Source organism: Perca flavescens, chromosome 8 (genome assembly GCF_004354835.1).
Source record: "Perca flavescens isolate YP-PL-M2 chromosome 8, PFLA_1.0, whole genome shotgun sequence".
Lineage (NCBI taxonomy): Eukaryota > Metazoa > Chordata > Actinopteri > Perciformes > Percidae > Perca > Perca flavescens.
The window spans coordinates 38626867-38638874 of NC_041338.1; the positions used below are offsets into that span (position 1 = coordinate 38626867).

General features: G+C 43.5%; 1 protein-coding gene across 1 annotated transcript in view; it reads left to right on the plus strand.

Annotated features, from left to right (window-relative positions):
* Window positions 1-10145, plus strand: part of LOC114560139 (transcription initiation factor TFIID subunit 4) — a 50732-nt gene extending 40587 nt beyond the window's left edge. Inside the window, exon 17 of the mRNA XM_028585290.1 lies at window positions 9350-10145. Within this exon, the coding sequence (XP_028441091.1) occupies window positions 9350-9523 (174 nt within the window). The 3' untranslated portion in view covers window positions 9524-10145. The remainder of the gene's footprint in view (window positions 1-9349) is intronic.
* The last annotated feature ends 1863 nt before the right edge of the window (window positions 10146-12008 follow it).

The following is a 12008-nucleotide window of genomic DNA, read 5'->3' on the forward strand; positions in this document are numbered from 1 at the left end:
GAATCTCTGTTACTAAGGGCTGGTAGTGATGGATCTCTGTTACTAAGGGATCTCTGTTACTAAGGGCTGGTAGTGATGGATCTCTGTTACTAAGGGATCTCTGTTACTAAGGGATCTCTGTTACTAAGGGCTGGTAGTGATGGATCTCTGTTACTAAGGGCTGGTAGTGATGGATCTCTGTTACTAAGGGCTGGTAGTGATGGATCTCTGTTACTAAGGGATCTCTGTTACTAAGGGATCTCTGTTACTAAGGGCTGGTAGTGATGAATCTCTGTTACTAAGGGCTGGTAGTGATGGATCTCTGTTACTAAGATCTCTGTTACTAAGGGCTGGTAGGATCTCTGTTACTAAGGGCTGTTAGTGATGGATCTCTGTTACTAAGGGATCTCTGTTACTAAGGGATCTCTGTTACTAAGGGCTGGTAGTGATGGATCTCTGTTACTAAGGGCTGGTAGTGATGGATCTCTGTTACTAAGGGCTGGTAGTGATGGATCTCTGTTACTAAGGGATCTCTGTTACTAAGGGCTGGTAGTGATGGATCTCTGTTACTAAGGGCTGGTAGTGATGGATCTCTGTTACTAAGGGCTGGTAGTGATGGATCTCTGTTACTAAGGGATCTCTGTTACTAAGGGATCTCTGTTACTAAGGGCTGGTAGTGATGGATCTCTGTTACTAAGGGCTGGTAGTGATGGATCTCTGTTACTAAGGGCTGGTAGTGATGAATCTCTGTTACTAAGGGCTGGTAGTGATGGATCTCTGTTACTAAGGGATCTCTGTTACTAAGGGCTGGTAGTGATGGATCTCTGTTACTAAGGGATCTCTGTTACTAAGGGATCTCTGTTACTAAGGGCTGGTAGTGATGGATCTCTGTTACTAAGGGCTGGTAGTGATGGATCTCTGTTACTAAGGGCTGGTAGTGATGGATCTCTGTTACTAAGGGATCTCTGTTACTAAGGGATCTCTGTTACTAAGGGCTGGTAGTGATGGATCTCTGTTACTAAGGGCTGGTAGTGATGGATCTCTGTTACTAAGGGCTGGTAGTGATGGATCTCTGTTACTAAGGGATCTCTGTTACTAAGGGATCTCTGTTACTAAGGGCTGGTAGTGATGGATCTCTGTTACTAAGGGCTGGTAGTGATGGATCTCTGTTACTAAGGGCTGGTAGTGATGGATCTCTGTTACTAAGGGATCTCTGTTACTAAGGGATCTCTGTTACTAAGGGCTGGTAGTGATGAATCTCTGTTACTAAGGGCTGGTAGTGATGGATCTCTGTTACTAAGGGATCTCTGTTACTAAGGGCTGGTAGTGATGGATCTCTGTTACTAAGGGATCTCTGTTACTAAGGGATCTCTGTTACTAAGGGCTGGTAGTGATGGATCTCTGTTACTAAGGGCTGGTAGTGATGGATCTCTGTTACTAAGGGCTGGTAGTGATGGATCTCTGTTACTAAGGGATCTCTGTTACTAAGGGATCTCTGTTACTAAGGGCTGGTAGTGATGAATCTCTGTTACTAAGGGCTGGTAGTGATGGATCTCTGTTACTAAGGGATCTCTGTTACTAAGGGCTGGTAGTGATGGATCTCTGTTACTAAGGGATCTCTGTTACTAAGGGATCTCTGTTACTAAGGGCTGGTAGTGATGGATCTCTGTTACTAAGGGCTGGTAGTGATGGATCTCTGTTACTAAGGGCTGGTAGTGATGGATCTCTGTTACTAAGGGATCTCTGTTACTAAGGGCTGGTAGTGATGGATCTCTGTTACTAAGGGCTGGTAGTGATGGATCTCTGTTACTAAGGGCTCTGCTATATAATTTTAATATGATATTTATAAAATAATCAGACCCAAATATAATCTGTGGAAGCTTTAAGCTGTCTCTGTGTGTGTGTCTCTGTGTGTGTGTCTCTGTGTGTGTCTCTGTGTGTGTTTCTGTGTGTGTGTGTGTCTCTGTGTGTGTGTGTGTGTGTGTGTGTGTGTGTGTGTGTGTGTGTGTCTGTGTGTGTGTGTGTGTGTGTGTGTGTGTGTGTGTGTGTGTGTGTGTGTGTGTGTGTGTGTGTCTCTGTGTGTGTGTGTGTCTCTGTGTGTGTGTGTGTGTGTGTGTCTCTGTGTGTGTGTGTGTCTCTGTAATAATATATTTAATAATAGTATTAGTCTGATGTGTAGAAACAGCTGATGTATGAATATATATTTAATAATAATATTAGTCTGATGTGTAGAAACAGCTGATGTATGAATATATATTTAATAATAATATTAGTCTGATATGTAGAAACAGCTGATGTATGAATATATATTTAATAATAATATTAGTCTGATATGTAGAAACAGCTGATGTATGAATATATATTTAATAATAATATTAGTCTGATGTGTAGAAACAGCTGATGTATGAATATATATTTAATAATAATATTAGTCTGATGTGTAGAAACAGCTGATGTATGAATATATATTTAATAATAATATTAGTCTGATATGTAGAAACAGCTGATGTATGAATATATATTTAATAATAATATTAGTCTGATGTGTAGAAACAGCTGATGTATGAATATATATTTAATAATATTAGTCTGATGTGTAGAAACAGCTGATGTATGAATATATATTTAATAATATTAGTCTGATATGTAGAAACAGCTGATGTATGAATATATATTTAAGAGAAGATCACACAGAACGTCAGAAGAGGCTCCACTTTCTTCAGCACAGTTGTGTCTCTGAGTGTGGGTGTCTGTCTGTGTGTCTGAGTGAGTGTGTGTCTCTGAGTGTGTGTGTACCCGTTTTACTATATTCGTGGGGTCCAAAAACCGGGGACTACAGTAACTTGTGGGGTCTGCACAGCCTCGTGGGGACCAAAATGCTGGTCCCCACGAGTTTAAAGGGCTGTTTGAGGGTTAAGACTTGGTTTTAGGATTAGGGTTAGAATTAGGTTATGGTTATGGTGAGGGTAAGGGTTAAGGTTAGGCATTTAGTTGTGATGGTTATGGTGAGGGTAAGGGTTAAGGTTAGGCATTTAGTTGTGATGGTTAAGGTTAGGGTAAGGGTTAAGGTTAGGCATTTAGTTGTGATGGTTATGGTGAGGGTAAGGGTTAAGGTTAGGCATTTAGTTGTGATGGTTAAGGTTAGGGTAAGGGTTAAGGTTAGGCATTTAGTTGTGATGGTTATGGTTAGGGTAAGGGTTAAGGTTAGGCATTTAGTTGTGATGGTTAAGGTGAGGGTAAGGGTTAAGGTTAGACATTTAGTTGTGATGGTTATGGTTAGGTTAAGGGTTAAGGTTAGGCATTTAGTTGTGATGGTTAAGGTTAGGGTAAGGGTTAAGGTTAGGCATTTAGTTGTGATGGTTAAGGTTAGGGTAAGGGTTAAGGTTAGACATTTAGTTGTGATGGTTAAGGTGAGGGTAAGGGTTAAGGTTAGGCATTTAGTTGTGATGGTTAAGGTTAGGGTAAGGGTTAAGGTTAGACATTTAGTTGTGATGGTTAAGGTTAGACATTTAGTTGTGATGGTTAAGGTTAGGGTAAGGGTTAAGGTTAGGCATTTAGTTGTGATGGTTAAGGTTAGGGTAAGGGTTAAGGTTAGGCATTTAGTTGTGATGGTTAAGGTTAGGGTAAGGGTTAAGGTTAGGCATTTAGTTGTGATGGTTAAGGTTAGACATTTAGTTGTGATGGTTAAGGTTAGGGTAAGGGGCTAGGGAATGCATTATGTCAATGACAAGTCCCCACAAAGACAGTAATACAGACGTGTGAGTGTGTGTGTCTCTGTCTCTGAGGGTGTGTATGTGTTTCTGTTTCTGTGAGTGGGTGTGTCTGTGTGTGTGTGTCTCTGTGAGTGGGTGTGTCTCTGTGTGTGTGTGTGTGTGTGTGTGTGTGTGTGTGTGTGTGTCTGTGTGTGTGTGTGTGTGTGTGTGTGTGTGTGTGTGTGTGTGTGTGTGTGTGTGTGTGTGTGTGTGTGTGTGTGTGTGTGTGTGTGTGTGTGTGTGTGTGTGTGTGTGTGTGTGTGTGTGTGTGTGTGTGTGTGTGTGTGTGTGTGTGTGTGTGTCTGTGTGTGTGTCTGTGTGTCTGTGTGTCTGTGTGTCTGTGTGTGTGTGTGTGTGTGTGTGTGTGTGTGTGTGTGTGTGTGTGTGTGTGTGTGTGTGTGTGTGTGTGTGTGTGTGTGTGTTGCCCCGGGGCTGTTGCAGGACTCCCTTCAGCTCCAGGCCTGATCAGGCTTCAGATCCTCCCCCGCCCTGCTGCACCGCCCGGGGCCGCAGCCTATTATGAAAACTCAGTAACTACGCAGCAGCTTTGTTATCCTCTCTGAAAAACACACAGAACATAACCTTATTTAGTTTTCAATCGTCTGAGGCTCAGATTATTATTCTAAGAGTCTGATGACATTATGGGATGGATCCCTACAGAGATAGACCTTTTAGTTAAAGAGTAAGATCCTTTTAGTTTAACATCAAACAGCCCGAAATCACCATCACCAAACTCCACCAGACTCCATGTAAATAATCAGGACTTTTAGCGTGTATAGAGCCAGCATATCTCCACCAGACTCCATGTAAATAATCAGGACTTTTAGCGTGTATAGAGCCAGCATATCTCCACCAGACTCCATGTAAATAATCAGGACTTTTAGTGTGTATAGAGCCAGCATATCTCCACCAGACTCCATGTAAATAATCAGGACTTTTAGCGTGTATAGAGCCAGCATATCTCCACCAGACTCCATGTAAATAATCATGACTTTTAGCGTGTATAGAGCCAGCATATCTCCACCAGACTCCATGTAAATAATCAGGACTTTTAGCGTGTATAGAGCCAGCATATCTCCACCAGACTCCATGTAAATAATCAGGACTTTTAGCGTGTATAGAGCCAGCATATCTCCACCAGACTCCATGTAAATAATCAGGACTTTTAGCGTGTATAGAGCCAGCATATCTCCACCAGACTCCATGTAAATAATCAGGACTTTTTAGCGTGTATAGAGCCAGCATATCTCCACCAGACTCCATGTAAATAATCATGACTTTTAGCGTGTATAGAGCCAGCATATCTCCACCAGACTCCATGTAAATAATCAGGACTTTTTAGCGTGTATAGAGCCAGCATATCTCCACCAGGCTCCATGTAAATAATCAGGACTTTTAGTGTGTATAGAGCCAGCATATCTCCACCAGACTCCATGTAAATAATCATGACTTTTAGCGTGTATAGAGCCAGCATATCTCCACCAGACTCCATGTAAATAATCAGGACTTTTAGCGTGTATAGAGCCAGCATATCTCCACCAGACTCCATGTAAATAATCAGGACTTTTAGTGTGTATAGAGCCAGCATATCTCCACCAGACTCCATGTAAATAATCAGGACTTTTAGCGTGTATAGAGCCAGCATATCTCCACCAGACTCCATGTAAATAATCAGGACTTTTAGCGTGTATAGAGCCAGCATATCTCCACCAGACTCCATGTAAATAATCAGGATTTTTAGCGTGTATAGAGCCAGCATATCTCCACCAGACTCCATGTAAATAATCAGGACTTTTAGCGTGTATAGAGCCAGCATATCTCCACATGTAAATGGGTGAATTAAGGGTTTATTTCAACCAAACCAGAGTGGTGATTGTTGGAACAGTAGAAAGATGAACCAAGACGGCTTTTGATAGTTTTATTTAGTTTCTGTCCACTTTGAATGAAGTGTGTTTTACGATGATAAAAGTCCTGGTTATTTACATGGAGTCTGGTGGAGTTTGGTGATGGTGATTTCGGGGTCTGTTCCATGTTAAACTAAAAGGATCTTACTTTTTAACTAAAAGGTCTATCTCTGTAGGGATCCATCCCATAATGTTGTTAGACTCTTAGAATAATAACCTGCGTCTGTCAGCAGCAACAACAGAACTTTTAGTGACTCTGACTGAATTCCCAGCTGCTCGTTACAGCGTTCTCGCTCCATACTGAACCCATTTAAAAAATGTTGGGGGAATACAGAGTTGAGTTTTAAAGTAACAGCCCCCTGGCTCTGCTGGTGGAGAGAACAGACCCTCGGTTGTCTCTCTGTGGTTTATTTTCAGTGTGTTTATCCCCCGTCAGGTGAGCTGGTTTTGTCCCAGTGATCAGAGCTGTCCTCGGGGTTACCTTGGAGGCTGCGGGACATTTGAGCTGCCTGGGAAGACGCTGAGTCACTGTTTGTACACAGCATAGTGTTGGGAAAGAGGGCTTGTTAGGGCAGCAGCTCGCTGTAGGGCTGGGCGTTACCTGTCACAGGCTGCACACACACCTGAGACATACTGACACACCTGAGACATACACACACACCTGAGACATACTGAAACACCTGAGATATACTGACACACCTGAGACATACTGACACACCTGAGACCTACTGACACACCTGAGACCTACTGACACACCTGAGACATACACACACACCTGAGACATACTGACACACCTGAGACATACACACACACCTGAGACATACACACACACCTGAGATATACACACACACCTGAGACATACTGAAACACCTGAGATATACTGACACACCTGAGACATACTGACACACCTGAGACCTACTGACACACCTGAGACATACTGACACACCTGAGACATACACACACACCTGAGACATACACACACACCTGAGACATACACACACACCTGAGATATACACACACACCTGAGATATACTGACACACCTGAGACATACTGACACACCTGAGACACATACACACACACCTGAGACATACTGACACACCTGAGATATACTGACACACCTGAGATATACTGACACACCTGAGATATACTGACACACCTGAGACATACTGACACACCTGAGACATACTGACACACCTGTGACACACCTGAGACATACTGACACACCTGAGACATACTGACACACCTGAGACATACTGACACACTTGAGACATACTGACACACCTGAGACATACTGACACACCTGAGACATACACACACCTGAGATATACTGACACACCTGAGACATACTGACACACCTGAGACATACTGACACACCTGAGACATACTGACACACCTGAGACATACTGACACACTTGAGACATACTGACACACTTGAGACATACTGACACACCTGAGACATACTGACACACCTGAGACATACTGACACACCTGAGACATACTGACACACCTGAGATATACTGACACACCTGAGACATACTGACACACCTGAGATATACTGACACACCTGAGACATACTGACACACCGGAGACATACACACACACCTGAGACACATACACACACACACCTGAGACATACACACACACACCTGAGACATACACACACACACCTGAGACATACTGACACACCTGAGATATACTGACACACCTGAGACATACTGACACACCTGAGATATACACACACACCTGAGACATACACACACACCTGAGACATACTGACACACCTGAGATATACTGACACACCTGAGACATACTGACACACCTGAGATATACTGACACACCTGAGATATACTGACACACCTGAGACATACTGACACACACCTGAGACATACTGACACACCTGAGATATACTGACACACCTGAGACATACTGACACACACCTGAGACATACTGACACACACCTGAGACATACTGACACACACATGAGACACATACACACACACACCTGAGACATACACACACACCTGAGACATACTGACACACCTGAGATATACTGACACACCTGAGACATACAGACACACCTGAGATATACTGACACACACCTGAGACATACAGACACACCTGAGACATACACACACCCCTAAGACATACACAAAAACACCTGAGACATACACACGCACCTGAGACATACACACGCACCTGAGACATACAGACACACCTGAGACATACAGACACACCTGAGACATACACACGCACCTGAGACATACACAAACACACCTGAGACATACAGACACACCTGAGACATACACAAACGCACCTGAGACATACACAAACACACCTGAGACATACACACGCACCTGAGACATACACACACGCACCTGAGACATACACAGACACACCTGAGACATACACAGACACACCTGAGACATACACAGACACACCTGAGACATACACAGACACACCTGAGACATACACAGACACACCTGAGACATACACACGCACCTGAGACATACAGAGACACACCTGAGACATACACACACACACCTGAGACATACAAACAAACAAATTTGGCCCCCCCATGAGAGAGAGAGAGACATCATGGCTTTCAAACGAGCAAAGTGGTAGTTGGTCAAGAGAAGTGAAGAGTCAGATACAGAGAGATACAGTATTAGGGGACCACTAAGGTCTATATAAAAGAGACTTCAGATACAGTATTAGAGGACCACTAAGGTCTATATAAAAGAGACTTCAGATACAGTATTAGGGACCACTAAGGTCTATATAAAAGAGACTTCAGATACAGTATTAGGGGACCACTAAGGTCTATATAAAAGAGACTTCAGATACAGTATTAGGGGACCACTAAGGTCTATATAAAAGAGACTTCAGATACAGTATTAGAGGACCACTAAGGTCTATATAAAAGAGACTTCAGATACAGTATTAGGGGACCACTAAGGTCTATATAAAAGAGACTTCAGATACAGTATTAGGGGACCACTAAGGTCTATATAAAAGAGACTTCAGATACAGTATTAGGGGACCACTAAGGTCTATATAAAAGAGACTTCAGATACAGTATTAGAGGACCACTAAGGTCTATATAAAAGAGACTTCAGATACAGTATTGGGGGACCACTAAGGTCTATATAAAAGAGACTTCAGATACAGTATTAGAGGACCACTAAGGTCTATATAAAAGAGACTTCAGATACAGTATTAGAGGACCACTAAGGTCTATATAAAAGAGACTTCAGATACAGTATTAGAGGACCACTAAGGTCTATATAAAAGAGACTTCAGATACAGTATTAGAGGACCACTAAGGTCTATATAAAAGAGACTTCAGATACAGTATTAGAGGACCACTAAGGTCTATATAAAAAGACTTCAGACTTCAGATACAGTATTAAAAGAGACTTCAGGGACCACTAAGGCCTATATAAAAGAGACTTCAGATACAGTATTAGAGGACCACTAAGGTCTATATAAAAGAGACTTCAGATACAGTATTAGGGGACCACTAAGGTCTATATAAAAGAGACTTCAGATACAGTATTAGGGGACCACTAAGGCTTTCTGTGGTTGTTTATTGGACGATGATAAAGTGACGGAGCGTGTGAGGAGGAGGACTTTTAAAGACAACATTTGATGAAGTTGTTATGACATCACATCCTGTAAAAGTGTTTAATATCTAACTCCTCCCCCCCCCCCAGGTGGCATCCGGCTCGGCTGCAGGCTCCCCGGCTGCAGCAGCGTCTGCCTCGTCGTCCCGGCAACAGCTGCGTCAGCGAATCACACGAGTTAACCTCAGGGACTTCATCTTCTGTCTGGAGCAGGAACGCTGCACAGCTCGCTCACTCACGCTCTACAAGGCCCTGCTCAAATGATGAGGACTGGACTCCTCCTCCTCCTCCTCAGTGTCTCCTAGCCTCCTCAGTGTCTCCTCTCTCCTCAGAGTGTCTCCTTGCCTCCTCAGAGTGTCTCCTCTCTCCTCAGAGTGTCTCCTCCTTCGGTCCCTGCAGCTCCTTTTAACTTTTGTCTTTTTAACATCTTCAGCTGGTCCCGGAGGCGAGTTTCTGGCTCCGTCTCCACGGCTACGTTTTGATCTTCTGCTGCTTTTTTGTTATCGATCGGCCACGAATGAGTTTCTAAATGAAGTTGGTTTCTGAGTGAAAATGAACTTTATGAAGCCGGTTCCTCGTATGAACTCTAGAGGAGTGGAAACAACTAGAAAATATTCATATTTCAGAAGATGGAATCGGAGAAGTTTGACTTGTTTTTAATCATTAATAATGACTCAAAGTAGTTGGTGAATAATGTAAAAGCTGACTGGATGTGTGTTTGCAGCCCTCAGACCAGAACATTTAGCTTCTGGACCACGTTCTGAGAGTTGGTATGCTTCTGAGAGCTGCAAACATTAATCCAGTTGTTAACTGTTGACTTAAAGGTGCCCTGCCCCACGTATTTCCTGACTTTGTGGTGATGTCTGAAGGTCTACCATGGACTCTGTAACCATGGTTACCTTGTTTCAAGCCATTCTAGCGTGGTGTAGAAAGCCTGCAGGAAGACTCAGCTCCATTTCTGCCAGTTCGATTCAACAAGCTAAGCTGTTTGACTCTGATTGGCTAACAGCTAGCCAATGAGAGCCTGGCTGTCAGAATCCTTTACCCAGCCCAACTGGGCGAGCTCATGAATATTAATGAGCTCAGGCAGCATGATGTCAGACTGACCAGCTGTTGTGATTGGTCTGATTTCTGTTCAGAGACTAGAGCTGACAGAGGAGGTAGCAGTTCATCTTCACATTCACCACACACACACACACACACACACACACACACACACACACACACACACACACACACACACACACACACACACACACACACACACACACACACACACATGCACACACACACACACACACATGGACCTGACAGATTATAAAGGCAGGGCACCTTTAATCTCAGACTGTGTCGAGGTAACACCGGTCGCTTTAAACCTGTCGCAGCTATGAACAGGTGCCTTCAGCATCTCGTCTCCTACCTTCCCTCCTCGTCTCCTACCTTCCCTCCTCGTCTCCTACCTTCCCTCCTCGTCTCCTACCTTCTCTCTTCGTCTCTTACCTTCTCTCCTCGTCTCCTACCTTCTCTCCTCGTCTCCTACCTTCTCTCCTCACTGTCTCCTACCTTCTCTCCTCTCCTACCTACCTTCTCTCCTCACTGTCTCCTACCTTCTCTCTTAGGTCTCCTACCTTCCCTCCTCGTCTCCTACCTTCTCTCCTCGTCTCCTACCTTCTCTCCTCACTGTCTCCTACCTTCTCTCCTCGTCTCCTACCTTCTCCTCCTCTCCTACCTTCTCTCCTCACTGTCTCCTACCTTCTCTCCTCGTCTCCTACCTTCTCTCCTCACTGTCTCCTACCTTCTCTCCTCGTCTCCTACCTTCTCTCCTCGTCTCCTACCTTCTCTCCTCACTGTCTCCTACCTTCTCTCCTCGTCTCATACCTTCTCTCCTCACTGTCTCCTACCTTCTCTCTTCGTCTCCTACCTTCACGCTCAGACACTCAACTCTCACTTTTACATTTTTAAAGTTATCAACCGCGACAGAATCACCAGTTTTATTATCAAGCATCATGTTGTCATCATTTAGTGTGTGTGTGTGTGTGTGTGTGTGTGTGTGTGTGTGTGTGTGTGTGTGTGTGTGTGTGTGTGTGTGTGTGTGTGTGTGTGTGTGTGTGTGTGTGTGTGTGTTAATCATACTGATCAAAAGGTTAAAGGAACAGTTCAACATTTAGATAAATCCCCTTCTTCTCTTTGAGAGTCGCTTGTACAGCTATCTTAGCTTAGCATAAAGACTGGGAACAGCTAGTTTAGCTTAGCATAAAGACTGGGAACAGCTAACTTAGCATAAAGACTGAGAACAGCTAGTTTAGCTTAGCATAAAGACTGGGAACAGCTAACTTAGCATAAAGACTGGGAACAGCTAGTTTAGCTTAGCATAAAGACTGGGAACAGCTAGTTTAGCTTAGCATAAAGACTGGGAACAGCTAGCTTAGCATAAAGACTGAGAACATAGAGCTAAAACAGTCAGAAAGGCTGCTTGCCGCGGCCATCAGTAGCGTTACAAAACTAACTTGTTAACTGGGTGAAAGTATTAAAGTTATACTATATTAGCCTAGCGTTAGCCTAGCGTTAGCCTAGCGTTAGCGAGAGTTAGCCTAGAGTTAGCATAACTTCTGGCTGTAGCTGTATCCCTTTTACAGCCCGTCTCCAAACTGAGATCTGATTCCAAAAGTTGATAAAAACATTGTTAAAAAAAATTTATTCCAAGTTTAAAATCTTTAAAGTAAACTTTGTGTTTCTCTGTTCACAGTCT